General features: G+C 44.0%; 1 protein-coding gene across 1 annotated transcript; it reads left to right on the top strand.

Annotated features, from left to right (window-relative positions):
* The first annotated feature begins 8713 nt into the window (after window positions 1–8713).
* On the top strand, window positions 8714–9915 carry LOC112303041 (non-selective voltage-gated ion channel VDAC2). Its single transcript, XM_024558504.4, has one exon. It carries the CDS (start codon window positions 8889–8891, stop codon window positions 9609–9611), a length of 723 nt encoding a protein of 240 aa, XP_024414272.2. The 5' UTR covers window positions 8714–8888; the 3' UTR covers window positions 9612–9915.
* Window positions 9916–18833: the final 8918 nt, after the last annotated feature.

The raw sequence follows: 18833 nt of genomic DNA, 5'->3' as shown, positions 1-18833 counted from the left end.
CTTCCCTTCCCCTCTGTAAAAATAAATAAACAAAATCTTAAAAAAAAATTGAAAGGTAATTTTAATTTTTAAAAAAGCCCTCAGTAAATACTTAAAAAAAAAATCCTTCTTAAAGAAATTCTAATCTTTTTTCAGATAAAAGAAAGGATCACCTAACTTAATTCTAGTATGACAGCTTCCGACTTCTAGGTCCAATAGGGGTCCTACCCCAATCCCTCTACTCCCTCCAAGCCAGGCACAAGAATAAGCACAAAACTTAGGGTGGGTCTGAGCAGGTCCTGCGCAGACAGGTGGTTAAAGGGCCCCGTTGGGGAGCTGTGGAAGGCTGGCTGAGGCATGGCAGGGTGGGGCAGGGTGGTGCTGCTGCCAGGGTAACTAGGCAGTGGGGAACTTGCAGAAATAACCTCAATGTCTGGTACAACAGTATACACTTAATAAATAGTTATTATTACCACTTGCACACTATTATTTTTCAAAGCACTCTGTATACTGAAAATCCCAGACACTGTAAATTTTAGTAGATACGAGAATGCAAACGAGGCCAGGATAGCAGGGACAATATCCATGGTGGCTGGGACAGTGGGGGTACATTCACCACCATATCCACAGGGCCCAGCAAACTATCCAGCACATAGCATGTGCTCAATAAATACTTATTGACTAAATAGATGAGTAAGTAAAATCAAATCGAAGTCATTTATCCCTGTAGAGATACAGTAAAAAGGGCTGGTTAGAGACACAGACTCCAAACCAGATGTCGGGGTTCATATCCTGGTATTGACTAGCTGGGAGACCCTGTGCCACTGCCTAAACACTCTGTGCCTTGGTTTCTGCGCCTGAAAAAGGGGATGATAGTAAAAGTAACTCCCTCAAAGGATTTCTGGGAGGTTTAGATGAGCTAATATCTGTGATGTGTCCAGAACGGTCTCTGGCACATGGTAAGAGCTATGTAGTGGTCTGCTATTGTTACTGTGTCTTTGAGAAGTATTTGTATTTTTAAAAGAGACTCTAAATACAAAAGAAGCATTTATGACTGGGTACAGACCAAAGAATGAATCATCGATGACTGAATTCCAGTATCTTCCAAAATACACCAAGAAGGCAATCGATGTCACTCATGTCTCAGGCCAGGTGCTATTGTGCTGGGCCTGTGGGAAGATTTAGGAGAATTGTACGAGCAGGGAGGGTGGTTCTTGGTTCCAAGCAGCCAGTGAAAATGCTACCTTCTATTTGCTAAAAAAGAAACACTAGGGAGATGGCCACACCTACTCTCTTATGAGAGTGGGAGGGAGGAGGTGATGCAAAGTGATGCTGAGTCTATCCACCTGTAACAGCTTGCACCTTCCTTTGGGTCTGAGACTTGAGAAATTTTCACAGCACTGGATGGAAGCTTGCAGAATTAGAAATGCTTCTTCTCCAGGTTGGGATCTAGAAATGAGGACATTTTCATTTAATGAGGTCATGTGCATCCAATAACAGAAGTTAAGAGGAGAGAGATGTTCTTCACTATTAATCCTACCTGTAATAAAATGTTATGTTATTTGTGTTGGTCCACGTTCAATCAGGGAAATTGAATCACTCTGAGTATTGTGGGTAATTCAGCGGAATTATACCTTACACAATTGTGGGAGCATCTGGGAGAGCACAGGTCTAAGAAGGGGATTTGAAGGATCACAGAAGAGTCACTAACCAGCATAACCGCTGGTAACTGAGCTGAAACTTGCAGGGAAATAGGGGGCATGGGCACATCCTGCATGCAGCTGGCGTTACCCTGCAAATGGGGCTGGTGTAGAAGTCTGTGGGAGGTGGAGGGTTTAGTGTGGCTAGTGCCTCTGCAGGTTTGAAGCAAAGTATCTGGTGTTGGGGCCTGGGCGCACTACCAGTTCGCAGAGCTGGCAATTGGGAAAGAGCAAGAAGAGGAGCTAGTCGTGAGGAGAACCTGCCTGTACCTCTGCAAGTTTCTCACCTCTAACATATGGAGGCCTGTAAAGCCCAAAGGCTGCTGCTTCTGCCCCACATCTCATTCAGCTTCCCCTCTGAGACCCACAATCATACAGTCAGAAGGATTTTGTGAGGCATAGTTCCCAGCATAGACGAGTTGATGATAGAAGAGTTGAGCACATTTATAATGATGTAATACAATTCATAGTCTTTTTGTTTATATTTTTATTAATTCCCATTTGGCCTCATTTCAAAAAGGATTTCTGAAGCATCCTGGAGAAACATTTGCAATTAAGTATATATTTTTAAGAAAATATTTTATTTATTTATTTTTAGAGAGCAGTGAAGGAAGGGAGAAAGAAAGGGAGAGAAACATCAGTGTGCGGGAGAAACACCAATCAGTTGCCTCTCTCACGGTTTGCAGAACGATGCCCAATCCACTGAGCCACATCAGTCAGGGCTTGAGTGGAATTTTTAAAGGGCATGATGGAGGCAAAGAGAAAAATGTAGGGCAATAAAATAATTCCAAGGTAGTGTCAGTGTTCAAGAAATTCATCTAAGAGCCTGTTCATTTGAAGACAGGGCTGTAGATTTGGCTTAAAGCACCCCTGGAGCCCAAGCAAATATTTTGTGATAAGTATTGTCACAAAGGATTGGCACAGATTATCCTGGTCTAGAGACCTAAGAGAAATATCTCCTGGGATTCTCAAAAGCATCCCTGCAATAGTGCCTTGGAACTATTCAACAAAAGCTGTCCTGCAGGGGTTAAAGCAAAGTAGACCTAGCAGGAGCTGCAGGCTTCCTCAGCCCTATCCAGACTCTCTCTTGGCAGAAAAGGGGCAGGAGACAATTTCTAAACATTACATTTGGATGAATGGATGATCTGCATATCTTTCAAGCCAGGGGTTGACAAACTTTTTCTGTCAAGGGCCAGTGAGTAAATGTTTTAGACGTTAGGGCCACGAGGTCTCTGTCACAACTACCCAGTGCTGTCATCGTAGGGCAAAAGCAGCCACAGAGCATCTTACACAAGTGAGTGTGGTTGGGGTCCAATAAAACTTTATTAAGGGACACTAAAGTTGGAATTTTTAATACTTATCCTATGTCACAAAATGTTGTTAGTCTTTTCTTAGAAGATTTTATTTATTTAACTTTAGAGAGAGGGAAAGAGAGGGAGAAAGAGAGGGAGAAAACCATTAGAAACATCTACCGATTGCCTCTCACACACTCCCAACCTGGGACCAAACCCACAGCCCAGGCACGTGCCCTGACCAGGAATTGAACCAGTGACCTTTCACTTTGCAGGATGATGCCCAACCCACTGAGCCACACCGGTCATGGCTATTCTTTAGAGTCTGTTTTTCTCCAGCCATTTAAAGGTGTAAAACTGCCCTTAGCTTGAGGACTGTGGCCACACAGTAACAGGCAGCAGGCTGGGTTTGGCCCACATGCCATGGTTTGCTGGCCATGGTTTGCTGACCATAGTTTGCTTCAAAGGATCTTCTACAAACAGTGATTTTTATAACTGATGAAGAAAGTGGGAAGTGAAGTGTTTGAGGTTAGGTTGGGTAACATTAACTATTATAACAGACAAACCTCAAAATCTCAGTGGCTTACTGTGAGTGGATTTCTGCTCATGTAACATCCAAGCAGGTATCCTTAACGGGTGGGTGGCTCTCCTCCAGAGGGTGACTCAGGACCTGGGCTCCAGCCACTTTGTGGCTCCACCTCCAGTTAGCAGATGGGGGAGGACAAGATAATAGTGGGCCCGCTTCTCAACCATGTCAACCCAGAAGTGACACACACCATCAGCTATGTTTAGTAGGGGGGTTGCTGAGAAAGACAGGAGCTGGCCGCTGTCTGGTAATGATGCTCCCTTGTGTAAGGGAGTGTTAGTCTGAGTTGGGTTTGCCAGCTGTCCCTGCTACAGTGATGTTCTTGGGCAAGAACTTGAGTGTAGATCATGAGGCTGATGAAGGGTGGCTCTTAAACCACACTGAGCGTGGAGAGGGCATTCTTCTTTGAAAGTTAAAGCTACTAATAGTATGCACAGAAGGCCAAGACTCTGCCCTGAAAACCACTCTGGGTGTGTCCAGTACCAGCTCCAACATGCAGGTGAAAGCTTCAGTGTTCTTCATTCAAAAGCATGACTGTCACATATTTTGTCTAGAAAAACTTTAAAGAGTTGTGGCCGATTTCCTAATATGGCCATAAAAATCATCAACAAAGAATCCAAGGCACTTGTATTAAACAATATAACCTCCTCTTGAACCTTCCAGAAATATAGTCATCTTAGAGAAGTATTTCTAGGTGACTCAGGGTGTTTCAGCCTTGGTACTCTTCATATTTTGGCTCACATAACTTTCTGTCATGGGCGTTTTCCTGTGCGTGACAGGATGTTAGTAGTTCCTCAGCCAGCTTCTACGTACCAGGTGCCTGAGCATCCTCTGCCCACCCCACTACCCCCCACTTCTCCAGCTGTAACAGCCAAAAACGTTTCTGGACATTGTCAAGTGTCCCCTGGGGGACAAAATTGCTCCAGGTTGAGAAATATTGAATAACGAAATGATAAAACTTACCAAATAAAATTGTCAAAGTGAGCCAACTAAATATTGCAGGACTTAAAGCCATTAATGACTATGTTGATTCTAGAGTGGTTGGTCCTGGGTCATGCTTTCTGACAAGCAGGAATTGGGTTGATCTGTTAAGACCTCTCTTGGTAAAAGATGATAGCATTCGATCAGCAGCATAGACCAGAATAGCTGTCTTTAGTATGTTCCTTTCAGTTCTCAGTAGCAGGAGGCTATTCAGCTACACATCCCAAAGTGTTCCCATGTCAATAGATTCAAAGTAAATAAAATAAAGTCTATGGTATCGGGGCTAAACCACACCAGAATTAACTTGCTTGAAGCTAGTCTCCCATGTGCTGGATTGTTCCTACCAACCCTCACCCTGGAGGTGGCTGTAAGGCACGGGCTCTAAATATTGGGTTGGCCAAAAATTTTGTTTGTTTTTTTCTGTAAGACAGCTCTAGTAGCACTTAGCTGTCTTTAACTTCATTCAAAACAATTTTGTTAGATTGTATTGTGACAGCTGTCATATTAGTGTGCATTTAGGAAAAACTTATCAAAAATTGGTGAATTTTTGTGTAGCCATTTTAATATTGAAGATGGAAGAAAATATGCAACATTTTTGGCATATTATGCCTTATTATTTCAAGAAAGGCAAAGCAACTTAAACACAAAAAATGATTTGTGCAGTGTATGGAGAAGGTGCTGTGATTGATCGAATGTGTCAAAAGCGGTTTGCAAAGTTCTGTGCTGGAGATTTCTCGCTGGAAGATGATGCTCCATGGTTGGGTAAATCAGTTGAGGTTGATAGCAATCAAATTGAGACATTAACTGACAACAATCAATATTATACCACACGGGAGCTAGCTGACATACTCAAAATATCCAAGTAAATAAATCTATTGGTGCAAATGAAAAATGTGTCTTTTATTTTATGGAAAAAACCATATAGACTTTTTGGCTAACCCAATAAATACTGCTCAGAACCCCTGACCATTAATATTTTCTATTTTGGTCTCAGAGGCAAAGATATGGCCAAATAAAGGCTGGATTTTGAATCTATTTCTTTTCTTGATTTTTTTTTTAAAGTAATCTTTGTTTCTTTTTCTTTTAAAAGACTTTACTTTACTTTTTTAGAGAGAGAGTGAGGGAGGGACAAAGAGAGGGAGAGAAACATCAATGTGAGAGAAACATCCATCAGTTGCTGGGGACCTGGCCTGCCACCCAGGCATGTGCCCTGACTGGGAATCGAACTGATGACCCCTCAATTCACAGGCCAGCACTCAACCCATTGAACCACACCAGCCAGGGCTGAATCTATTTCTAAGTGTATGCTCTACAGTGTGATGGAAAATTCATTTAGCCTAATGGCTAAAACAAAATAAATGATAATAGTTCTTTGTCCTTGTTATTGTTATTATTGTCACAATTGTCAATCACAGAGTGGCTTTGATATAAGTATGCAAGCTGGAAGTGTAGACCATCTCCTTGCCCCCTAGTTCACGAAAGAGGAAAGTAGAACAGAATACAATCCAGACTTTTGAACATGACTTTCAAGACCTGAGTGATCCAGCCCCTGCCTAAATCTAATCTGATCTTGCCCTACTTTACCCCTGGCTCACCAAACTCTACCACTTTGGCTTTTTAAAGTTCCTCCACCTCTGGCAATTTGGCTTCAGTGGGTTCAAGTTAGGCCCAGGCACGGGTGCTTTTCCCACTGGCTCTGATGGGCCAAAAGGTCTGCAAATTGTGCTTGGCTCAGACCTAACCTGGTTCCAAAGCCAGACAGTTGCCAAGTGAGGTAAAAGGCAGGTGCTCTATGAAGCCAAGAGTTGTTGTCCATGGGTGGGGAAGCTGGTGTTTTAGCAGCAGTGTGAGCTTAGCCTGGACTTGCCGAGAGTGAGGGGGAAGATGGGACAAGCCCCGGGAAGGCAGAGCCTAGTGGGCAAAGTGAAAAATGCAATTTCCACCTCAGGACCTTCCTCTCCTAATTGTAAGGGGTGTGGGGTGAGTTCAGGGTCTCAGCTCAGAGCTAGACACTCTGGGGAGGAGAGGAGTTTCGTAGTGGGGTTGGGGGATTGGGTGGGAGTGGTATCATCTCTTAAAGTAAAATGTCCCTTTTGTCAAAATTCCTTTCAATGGCCTGCCTTTGCCCGTGAGGTCCAAAGCACATGATGGGCATATGCCACCCTGTGGAGGAATTCTTTTGCACACTAACATTTAACATTTAAGAGCCACTAACCACCCGCCCCCCCCCGCCCCAAACAAACCACTAATGATGGTAGAATGGCCTTGCAAATGTAATGAATGCCCCTGAATTGTACACTTAGCAACGGTTAAAAATGAGAAATTTTATGTTATGTATAGTTTACCCCTCCCCCGAAAAAGAACCACTGGGCTGGACTAAAGGATGTCATAAAAGGCCAGTCTGTGTGTGGACGTGGGTCACTTAAATAATTCCCCTTAAACCTCTAAAAGGAGTATGGGTGGGGATTCCAAAGCATTACTGACGGGCTGATTCCATTCTGGCTTTTTTTTTTTTTTTGAACTTTTTATTATGGAAATTGAAAAACATTTAAAAAGCAGAGAGAATCTAATAATGAATCTCCTTTGAATCCAGAACCGAGATTCAACACCCATCAATTTTTGCTGTTCTTGTTTATATACTCCTTTGACTTTTTTGTAATACTTTTAAGCGTATCACAAGGATTTAACAGTTCACCCACAAACACTTTATTTTATTTTAACATTAAGATTTCATAGCTTAAATCTCATTAAGTAATTCATTGGATGTTGTAAAGATTAAACAAAAGGAGATTAGGCTAAAAAGTTGGGTCATGTTATAGTTGATATTGCCTTCAACAAGTTTATACTTGACCTGGAAAAACAGACCATTGATAGAAAATAGGACTGTGCAGAATTAAAAGTCACACTCTCCCAACCACAAATGCCAAAGGACAGCCAGTGTATATTCTGTTATAAGACCTGAATCCTGGGTGTGTCTTCTGTGCAGGAATCCAAGAGAGGGAGAGCTGGCTCTCTGAGTCAAGCAATGGAAGAGGTTAAGATAAAAAAGATGTCAGGAATGGATCAGAAATAGACAATATTGTCATTCTACTTGTGTTGGCAATGAAAATTTGGTGTCCCTCACAGGATCATTTGTAACTGGCAAGCTTTGCCTTTTGCATTTTAATCCCCTGCCCTGTCTGACCCTCTCTTTGCTTCTATAACCTTTCTATGCGACTGGTCCCCGTCACAGACTCTCTATTCCAGTTCTCTCCTTGGTGTGCTTCCACCCCACTCCCTGCTTCTGCCGCAGAACCTTCAGGACTCAGCTCGCACCGGGCCCTGGGAAGATGCTGCTCATCAGCCTCCCTCCAGCCTCCTGGTTCTTTAGTGGGGCTGGGGTGGTGCCCACTGCTGCTGTTTGAGACCAGTGACTATTCCACTTGTTCTTTGGACTTGAACTAGCCATGGACCCAAAGAGCCTGTTGGGCAAATCCAGGAAAGTGATGAAGGCAGGACTCCAGTGACTAAAAGCAGTGGGTGAGGGAAGGAAAGAAGAAAAGAACGAAGGGAGGGAGAATGAATTAGGAGTGTAGCTTAGGCTGTTAAAGAGGCTGGTGACAGTGGCAAAGAGCCAGTGCTCAGAGGATCTGGGAGCCGGTTCAGCCAGAACTAAAGCAAGCCCGAGGACCAGGTCACGACCATCTGATGCCCTTCCACACTGGCCAGGGCATGTCAGGGAAAGCTCGACAGGGGGGTCTAAGTGGGGGTCAGGGTGAAACCGATTCTGCAGGTGGGAAGATGGAAGTGACCTGAGCTGGAAACAGACTAAGTGCAGGTAGACACTGTGCAGTGAGATTTAGAACGCTGGCTTTCTAGACCGTCCAGCTCCCTGATCTGGACACTTGCTACTTACAGTGCAGCCTTGGGTCTGGCAGCATCTGCACCACGTGGGAGGTTGTTAGCAACGTGGAACCTCAGGCTCTGCTCAGACCTGCTGAATCAGGAACTCTGGGAGTGGGGCTCAGGAATCTGTTTTAACACACCCTCCCATGATTCCGATGACTGCTCAAGTCTGAGTGTTTCTTAAACAGAGCACGAGGTATACAGAAATGTAGGGACATCTTTCAACTTTGTGGTTCTTTTATTTTTTTAAAGACTGACTTTTATTTTTAAAATATTTTATTTATTTGGAGGGCAGGGTTGCGGCGGGCAGAACGGTGTCTCCTTCACTTCGCCCTCCAGTCGCGGCAGCCACAGCCCAACCCCGAGCGTGCAGGACCACGGCGACGGCCCCCCTCTGGAGACCACTAGATCACCTTTTCCCGCAGCCTCGCCATGGCAACCCACTGACAGACATGCGCGCGGCCAATGTGTATCCCTCCATCATATGCTGACCTTGGCAAAGCTGCCAGAGATATTTTCAACAAAGGATTTGGTTTTGGGTTGGTGAAACTGGACGTGAAAACAAAGTCATGCAGTGGCGTGGAATTCTCAACATCTGGTTCATCGAATACAGACACTGGTAAAGTTACTGGGACCTTGGAGACCAAATATAAATGGTGTGAGTATGGTCTGACTTTCACAGAGAAATGGAACACTGATAACACCCTGGGAACGGAAATCACAATTGAAGACCAGATTTGTCAGGGTTTGAAACTAACATTTGATACTACTTTTTCACCAAACACTGGAAAGAAAAGTGGTAAAATCAAGTCTTCTTACAAGAGGGAATGTATAAACCTTGGTTGCGATGTTGACTTTGATTTTGCTGGACCTGCAATCCATGGTTCAGCTGTCTTTGGTTACGAGGGCTGGCTTGCTGGATACCAGATGACCTTTGACAGTGCCAAATCAAAGCAGACAAGGAATAACTTCGCAGTGGGCTACAGGACTAGGGACTTCCAGCTACACACTAATGTCAATGATGGGTCAGAATTTGGAGGCTCAATTTATCAGAAAGTATGTGAAGATCTTGACACTTCAGTAAACCTTGCTTGGACATCAGGTACCAACTGCACTCGCTTTGGCATTGCTGCTAAGTTATCAGTTGGATCCCACTGCTTCCATTTCTGCAAAAGTCAACAATTCTAGTTTAATTGGAGTGGGCTACACTCAGACTCTGAGGCCTGGTGTGAAGCTCACACTGTCTGCGCTGGTAGATGGGAAGAGCATTAATGCTGGAGGCCACAAACTTGGGCTTGCCCTGGAGTTGGAGGCTTAATCCAGCTGAAAGAAACCTCTGGGAATGGATATCAGAAGATTTGGCCTTAATATATTTCCAGTGTGACCAGCAGGCTTTTTTCCTTCCAAGAAGGTGATCAAAACAAAGGATGAGCTAAACAAGAGCTGTGTCTTAAATATTTACAGTTACTTGTTAGCTGGTTTCTAGTTGAATTGGTTGTCTGTGTAGTTACCAATGCTGCCGTCGTGCAGCTTCCTATACATTATTTAAATGTACTTAACTGTTCAAAGAGCTACCCACCAATAATGAAATAGACCTTTATGAAAACTGAAAAAAATTAAAATATTTTCTTTATTTATTTTTAGAAAGGGGAAGGGAGGAAGAAAGAGAGGGGGAGAAACATCAATGTGTGGTTGCCTCTTGAGCGCCCCCTATTGGGGACCTGGCCCACAACACAGGCATGCGCCCTGACTGGGAATCTATCTAACTGGCAACCCTTTGGTTCATAGGCCAGCACTCAATCCACTGAGCCACACCAGCCAGGGCTCAACTTTGTGATTCTTAACCAGTTACCCTAGCTGAATAAAAGAAAAAAAATAGTTGGGGAATGAATGAGCTGTTGAACTAAAATTACTACATTATTTATTCATTTAGTTAACAAATGTTTATTGGATCAGGCATTATTTTAGCATTGTGGAAACAACTGTGAATAAAATAGACAAAAACTCTTGTCTTCATAGAGCTTACTTAAAAAACTGACAATACCAAATGTTGACAGGAATGCAGAATAATGGGAAGCTCATCCACTGCTTGTGGGAATGCAAAATGATACAGCCGCTTTGGAAGACAGTTTGGTGGTTTCTTATAAGGTTTAAACATACTCTTATCACATGACCCAGCAATTCCACTCCTAAGTATTAAACCAAGAAAAATAAAAACATGTACTGAAAGACCTGTATGTGAATGTTTATAGCAGCTTTATTAATAATACCTCAAAACTGAAGACAACTCAGTCTCTCTCACCTGGTGAATGACGGATGCACAAGCTTTGGCATATCTACACAATGGGACAGTCCTCAGCAGCGAAAAGGAGTGAACTATTGATACATACCAACACGGTGAGTCTCAAAAGCATTATGCTGAGTGAAAGAAACTAGAAACGAAAGGCCACACACTGTACGTTCCCTTTATTTATATGATATTTTCAGAAAGGCAAAGAAAAGGACATATAAAACTGGATACTAAAAAGACATAAATAGATCGGTGGTTGCTGGAGCTGGAGTAGGTAAGGGGATTGACTATAAAGGAGTCTGGATGATTTTTTGGGGGGCGGGGCTGGTGGTGATAGAACTGTTCTATATAACCATGGTTGTCCTTATACGATTGTACACATTTATCAAAATTGTTGATAATCATTTTCTTTGGCTCCAACTTCCGTCTTGGCCATTTACCCCTAAGACACCGAAGCTTCTCCTGCCTCATAGGCTCATCTCTTCTTGGACCTTTGGGAGCCTTCCATTGTTTTCATTGGCTGTAAGCTTGAGAGGTGCTTAAATCTACTGTTCACTTCCTCCATGTTACACCCTTATTGTCATCCACATTCTACAGATAAAAAATCAGGTTTTTTTTTTTTTTTTTTTTTTTGCTAAATCACCCAGTGGGTAAGGGAACGGCTTCCAGGCCTCCAGCTCTAGGTTCCCCTGGGCCAGGCGGCCCCCATAAAACCCCACTACCTTTTGCCATCCAAGAATCTCATTCTGAATATTTCCTTTGTGACCACCTCTCAGAGTGAGGAGAAAAATGGGGCAGTGGGCAAGGTGGACTGGAAACAGGGAACAGAGGTGACCAGGAGAGAGTGACTCGGGGGCGAGGATTTTGAGCTCCTGGTAGTTTCCGCTTGAGGGTATTTGGCACCAGCTGCTAGAAGTGGTAGACAGTGTGACTGCTATGGTCAAGAGTCCACCTCAGGAAGAGGTCAATCCTGTTGTGGTGACAACAATGAGGCCGTGGTGGGAAAACCTCACCACACGGGAAGAGCAGAGCCAGCAGCCAGAAGACCAGGATTCCAGTCTTGATTCTGTTTACTGGAACTTGAGCAAGTCCTGAGCCCTCATTCAGTAAACATTTAACTCAAACAAGACAATGTATGACAAAGTGTTTTGTAAAATGCTACACAAAAACAAGATGCTATTACAAAAATTGGGAATCTTTCATTAAGAGGGCAATCCTTGAACACGAGAGAATGTCTTCCTGAGGAAAGGATGCTGCTGTTTTACACTTGAACATTTAAAAGCAGGCACCTAAGAGATTTATTTGAACGCTTCGCTCTGAAGTAACTGGCAGGCAACTCAGTCAATTCTTTCTTACTAGGCACACCCAAACGTTGGTGGCAGTTATCTCTGGGTCACAGAATTAGAGTTGATTCTTATTTATTTTTATAGGGTTCTGCACTAAAACAAATAACCAAGTCATGGACATGTGACATAGTGGGGACAGTGTGGGGAACCAGAAGAGCTCAGGTGTGGCTGCAAGGTGGAGTATGTGGGGAAGTGGGAGATGGGGCAGGAGCTCCACGAGAGCCATAGGGAGTGTTGCTTGTGGAGTCCTTTCATCAAAGGCCATCCAACCACTCTGCTGTGGGTTCAAAGCCTGAGCTCGCAAAATGTGGTGCCCAGACTAGCAGCACTGACCTCACCTGGGAACTTGTCAGAAATGCAAAATTTTATCCCAGACATACTGCATCGGAGGGTAGAGCCCAGCTCTATTTTAATGAGCCCACCAAATGACTGATGCATGTTGAAGCCTGAAGATAACTGATTTAAAGTGTTCCCAAGTTGTCTCTGACCAGTGTGGTCAGTTGGTTGGGTTTCGTCCTGCAAAGGGAAAGGTCATCAGTTTGATTACCAGCTGGGGCACATGCCTGGGTTGCAGGTTTGGTCCCTGGTCAGGGTGCATGTGAGAGGCAATTGATGTTTCTCTCCCTTTCTTCCTCCCTTCCTCTCTCTCTAAAAATAAAAATTAAAATTAAAAACAAGTGCTGTCAAGTTGGGACAATGCTCTCTGCCCCCAGTGAGGTGCAAAAACAGGGCCTCGGTTATCTATTAGACCACCCTCATGTGTGCGGCTCCCTGGGCTGGTTCTCCAAGCCCGCAAGAAGTCCTCTTCTCTGATGTAATGGCAGTGAGGTGAGGACTTGCCTCTGAATGATTAGTTGGAATTTTATTTACAGGCAGAGAAGTGGCTGTGAGGGACAGATATCATGGTGCTTGCTCAAATCTAGTTGCTTTTCTCTGGGTTAAAAAGATCTGGAAATAATCCAAAAGAGATTCTCAGAAGACACTGGGTCATCTAGTTCTGGAGTGTTACAATGTGTTCCCTGCTGGTTCTTCAGATTCTGTGGCTGTTCCTGTTTGTTCCCATTATCCAAGGACACAGCCTCCCACCTGGGCATCCCACAGAACTAGGAGGCCAAGGGTGCATTGAATTGGAGACTGAGATCCCTCACCTAGAAGCCATCTCTGCTTCACCTGCACCAGGGTCATCAAATTCATTTTCACTGGGGGCCACATCAGCCATGTGGTTGCCTTCAATGGGCCAAATGTAATTTTAGGACTGTATAAATGTAACTACTCCTTAACTAGGGGCAAGGAGCTCGGGGCTGCTGCTGGGTAGAAACTAAGTGCTGGGCTGGGTAAAACAAGGTGGAAGGCTGCATTTGGCCCGTGGGCCGTGTTTTTGCCACCTTTGCTCTACACTCAGACTACCTGGAATTTCAGCCATCCCTGTTTGTCTTGTCTTCCTTACAGTTTAAAGTGCTCAGCATATACTACAGAGCTCAATAAATGGTAGTTTTATATTGTTATTATTTTGTGCTAAACCGGGGAGAAGAGGTAAAGGCATCCTACGTTGAGGGAGCAGGAGGGTTGGCTACAGAATTTGAGGGGCCTGGTGTGAAGTGGAAATGTGAGGCCTGGTTAGGGGGCTAAGAAATCGATCTCTTCTTTCCATGGGCCCGCTGCCCCAACCCATGTCTGATGAGAGATGCCAAGAGATTGCAACCTCTGTGGAGGGACATGGATTGGGGTGGGAGAGAGTTCCCCAGAGTCACTTGCCAAAGACCATCACCAAGACTGTGCCAGCCCAGGGCAGGGATGACTGCCACCACATCCAATAGGGAGCATGCCCAACCCTGACCCCCCCCACACATGCAAGTCTTGGCTGGGGCTGGAGGGCAATGAGGAGTGACCCAGTTGTCACCAAGACAGAGGGCAGCAGCTGTCATGGAGTGGGAAGGGGTTATTGGACTTCTGGATTAGGGAGCAGGTGGTCAAGAACTCAGCCCAGGGAGGTGGAGGGAGTGAGACCACACATGAGCCAAGGCTCCAAGCCCCCAGTGCATGACCCATTGTCCCACTGGACTTCTCTTGCAGGTTCAAATACACAATTATTAAGAATTTCAAGCTCTGGCTGGTGAGGCTGAGTGGATTGAGTGCCATCCTGTGAACCAAAAGGTTGCTGGTTTGAGTCCCTGTCAGGGCACAAGCCTGAGTTGTGGACCAGGTCCCCAGTTGGGGGCGTGTGAGAGGCAACTGATTGACATGTCTCTCCCTCCCTTTATTCCTCCCCTCCCCTCTCTTTAAAAATATATAAATAAGTAAAGTTTTTTTGAAAAGAAGAATTTCAAGACAGTGATCACAGCATTTTAAACTCAAAGCACGGGGCCCTCTGAGTGAGAAGCCCTGCGTGACTGCACTGGGCACACACTCATGAGGCCAGTTCTGTGGGACAGAGTAGGCAAAGATGTGGGATGTCAGTGGAACTGAAAGACGGTCTGCTGCTAGAGAAGAGTAAGAGTAAGCACTGAGGTGAGGAGGGGCTGGAAGTGAGGTTGGGAAGACAGGTTAGAGTATAATAAATAACTGATAGACCAAAGAAAAGCCACAAAACTTTTATGTTAAGATATGGTAACACATAATTTATATAGAAAAATTTGAAATGCGCAGCCATATTAGTTCTAGAGCTGCTGTAACACATAACCACAAACTGGTCTAAAGCAGCAGAAATTTCTTCTCTCATAGCTCAGGAGGCCAGAAGTCCGAAATCAAAGTGTAGGCAGGCTTGGTTCCTTCTGGGGTCTCCGAGGGAAAAACCTTCTGATGCCTCCCTCCTCGCTTCTCCTATCTTCCCAGCCGCCAGCAATCCAAGGTGTTTCTTGGCTTGTAGATGCATCACTCCAATCTCTGCATGTCTTCACATCACCTTCCACTCTGTGCTGCAGTCTTCTCTTTTTATAGGGATACTAGTCACTGGGTTTAGGACCTACCCCAAATCCAAGAGGGTTTCATCTCAAGATCTTTAATTACATCTGTGAAGACCCTTTATCCAAATGAGGTCACATTCTGAGGTTCCGACTGGATATGAATTTTGGAAGGGCACTATTCAACTCACTAAAGGACAGTAAAAAGAAGAAGAAATCATCCATGCTTCTGCTACCTAGGGCAAACATTGGTTAACACTTCAGGATACCCGTCCGGTGTATTTTATGCATAGATTTAGCTTAGGTATTTATTTTACTTAATGGTGATCTTTAGATATATACAATTTCCTGAAAGAAATTTTTACAGGTGTTGGAGCAGTTTGTCCTGCCTCCCAAGGGGAGACGACAACCATTTCATCTTGACTTCCGGTTCAGTGACCTTATGTCGGTAGCTTGAAATCAGCTGTGGTGGGAATGTTCACACTATAGAAATTGGCACATGCTACATACAGATCAGGGTTTTTTAACATTTATTTTTAGAAGAACCGATTTACTAGCACGTCAGCAGATTCTAATCTGGCAAAGAAGAAAGAGAAGAAAAATCTAGGCAGAGAATATAAGACACAAGGCAGGTCGACCCGAAGGGCCTGGCTTGTTTGGGAAAGCCAGCCCTTGGCTGTCCTAGAGAGGGGCTGACTGGGCAGTGGTAGGCGCTAAGGCTGGCGTGAAGAATGGAAGGCTGCATTGGAGGGCCCTTGTGAGCCCTGCAAAGGTAGCGGGGCTTGTATTTTAGAAATATAATAACTGATAGCAGAGTAGTTGGTAGATGGGGATACAGTGGCCCTGACAGCAGGGAGACTGGTTAGGGAGCACCTGTAGGGATAGAGGTGACAACCATAAGAGTCTCAGCAGAGCATCTCCAGGTCTCAGTCTGTGCTGGTCTCAAGGCGACTCCAACAGCAAGATTTCCTTTGGGCCTGAGCCCAGCTAGTCCCACCAAACTTCAAGTAAATGAACAGTACAATTCAAGCTGATAATTTAAAACTTCAAATGCCCGTTACACTCAGAATTCAAGTCCCATTTCAGCATATCTCTGAAACCCTGGCTGTAGTAAACAAACCTCCTTATAGCCTGAATCTCCTTAAAAACAAACAAACAAACAAAATTTGGTTCTCTCGGGAGAGCACTAGGCTGTTTATTCACCAGCTCCCATCTAGGGAGTAGGAGAAGGTCGTCAGAATTCTTCTTACATCTTGTTGCTCCTCCCCCCAAATTTTCCTCCACCCTCTTCTGACACCCTTTCACCTTCGTGGCAGTACCAGCTTGTCTTACAGTAAGCTCTGTGGGTCTTCTCCCTAATCCCTGATGCCCAAGGACTCAGGTCGTAGTGTTTTTGCCCAGCCCAAGTTCCGTGTTATCCTGGACAACTTCAGCCATGAGGCTGATCCACCCTTTACCTGGACTCAAAGTTTCCCCATCCCATGATTGATTTAGTAGATCTGTATTTAATTTTGTACCCTACAAATAGAGAATACGCGACATTTTCCAGCACTGCTGGGATATTTACCAGCAAGCAGAAGTCACTACTATTCTCCAAACTCTTAGCTAACACATCACTCCTCCACTCCTCTTGTTTTTCAGAAGCTGACTCTTTTGAGGACCATGCCATCTGAAGGTGCCATTTGGTCTCAACACTGACATCTATGATTCAAGGGCATGTGACCTGGGTAGTCACACAGGAGCTCACACCCAGAAGGGTCCCAAACTTGGTTTAATATGAGAAACCCAATGGGACAAAGGGAGCATGCTTGTGAACAGAGGAGATACGTGCCACAGTGGCCGCCATTCCTTGCTGCCTCATCTGCTCTGCATTTACGAGGCCCCATAGCACAGAGTTCTGGTGGGCTCGTGACGTGTGGAAGCTCAGTGAGACTTCAAGTGGCACAAGGTACGTGTGGGATGTCTAATAAGTGATGGCATTTGTAGCCCCATAGGCCACACTTTTCTATTCAACAACATGTATCAATTGCAGAAATAAGGCATTTTAAAAAATAAAAACAATCAAGGAAGCCTCTCCTATCCTTTCCAACTGTGTCAGCCAACCACTTACTCTGAAAATGATGACATGAAAGGAAAGGGAAAGATTGGGCAACCCATAGTTCCTTTTCCTTTCAGTTCTGCCTTACTTGTCAGTAAGCCTGAAGTAAAAGCGTTGGTAGAAATGTGTATGCACAGAGAAGTGAAACAAAACCCAGGTGAAAGGGTTTTATTTTGGTAAGAATGAAACACATGCACATAGCAGCTACAAAATACAAACTGTGTGATTTCAGGGATTCTGCATATGAGTTACATTTTCTTTTTTTTTTTTCCAAAAATATATTTTTTATTTTGGTTACATAATCAAATATGTGAAGAAACCTCATTTTGTATCAGTTACAATATTCTTTTTTTAAACTTATTTTTATATTTACATATTTTTTATTATTGTTCAAGTACAGTTTTCTGCCTTTCCCCCACCCCTCCCCACCACCCCAACCTACACCGCCTCCCTCCCCCATTTCCACCCCCCCTTGTTATTGTCCATGTGTCCTTTATAATTGTTCCTGTAAACCCTTTACCTTTTCCCCCCATTATTCCCTCCCCTTTCCCCTCTGATCACTGTCAGCCTGTTCTCAATTTCAATGTCTTTGGCTATACTTTGCTTGCTTGTTCATTTTGTTGATTAGGTTCCTGTTAATGGTGAGATCATATTTGTCTTTCACTGCCTGGCTTATTTCACTTAGCATGATGCTCTCCAGTTCCATCCATGCTGTTGCAAAGGGTAGGAGCTCCTTCTTTCTTTCTGCTGTGTAGAATTCCATTGTGCAAATGTACCATAGTTTTTTGATCCATTCATTTACTGATGGGCACTTGGGTTGCTTCCAGCACCTGGCTATTGTAAATTGTGCTGCTATGAACATTGGGGTGCATAGGTTCTTTTGGATTGGTGTTTCAGGGTTAGGATATAATCCTAGCAGTGGAATTGCTGGGTCAAAAGGCAGTTCCATTTTTAGTTTTCTGAGGAAATTCCATACTGTGTTCTATAGTGGCTGCACCAGTCTGCAATCCCACCAACAGTGCACTAGGGTTCCCTTTTCTCCCCAACCTCTCCAACATTTGTTGTTTGTTTCTTTGTTTATGATGGCCATTCTGACCAGTGTGAAGTGGTATCTCATTGTGGTTTTAATTTGCATCTCTGATGGCTAGCAATATTGAGCATCTCTTCATATGTCTCTGGACTCTCTGTATGTCCTCCTTGAAGAAGTGTTTGTTAAAGTCCTTTGCACATTTTTTAATTGGGCTGCTTGTCTTCTTAGAGTGGAGTCATGTGAGTTCTTTATATACTTTGGAGATCAAACCCTTGTCCGAGGTATCATTGGCAAATATGTTTTCCCATACAGTTGGTTCTCTTTTCATTTTAATGCTGTTTTCTTTAGCTGTGCAGAAGTGTTTTATTTTGATGAGATCCCATTTGTTTATTCTTCCCTTTATGTCCCTTGCTCTAGGGACATATCAGTGAAAATCTTGCTGTGTGGAATATCTGAGATTTTCCTGCCTATGTTCTCCTCTAGGACTTTAATGGTGTCACGACTTATATTTAAATCTTTTATCCACCTTGAATTTATTTTCGTGTATGGTGTAAGTTGGTGCTCAAGTTTCATTTTTTTGCATGTAGCTGTCCAGCTTTCCCAACACCATTTGTTGAAGAGGCTATTTTTACTCCATTTTATCCTGCTGCCCCCTTTATCGCATATTGATTGACCGTAGAGACTTGGGTTTATTTCTGGGCTCTCTCTTCTGTTCCATTGGTCTATGTGTCTGTTCTTATGCCAGT

Source organism: Desmodus rotundus, chromosome 5, assembly GCF_022682495.2.
Source record: "Desmodus rotundus isolate HL8 chromosome 5, HLdesRot8A.1, whole genome shotgun sequence".
NCBI lineage: Eukaryota > Metazoa > Chordata > Mammalia > Chiroptera > Phyllostomidae > Desmodus > Desmodus rotundus.
This window is presented reverse-complemented; position numbering and strand designations above follow the sequence as displayed.

What these genes read in the sequence shown, in the direction of transcription:
- LOC112303041 (XM_024558504.4), top strand. Translation starts at nt 8,889, where the DNA reads ATGTGTATCCCTCCATCATATGCTGACCTTGGCAAAGCTGCCAGAGAT.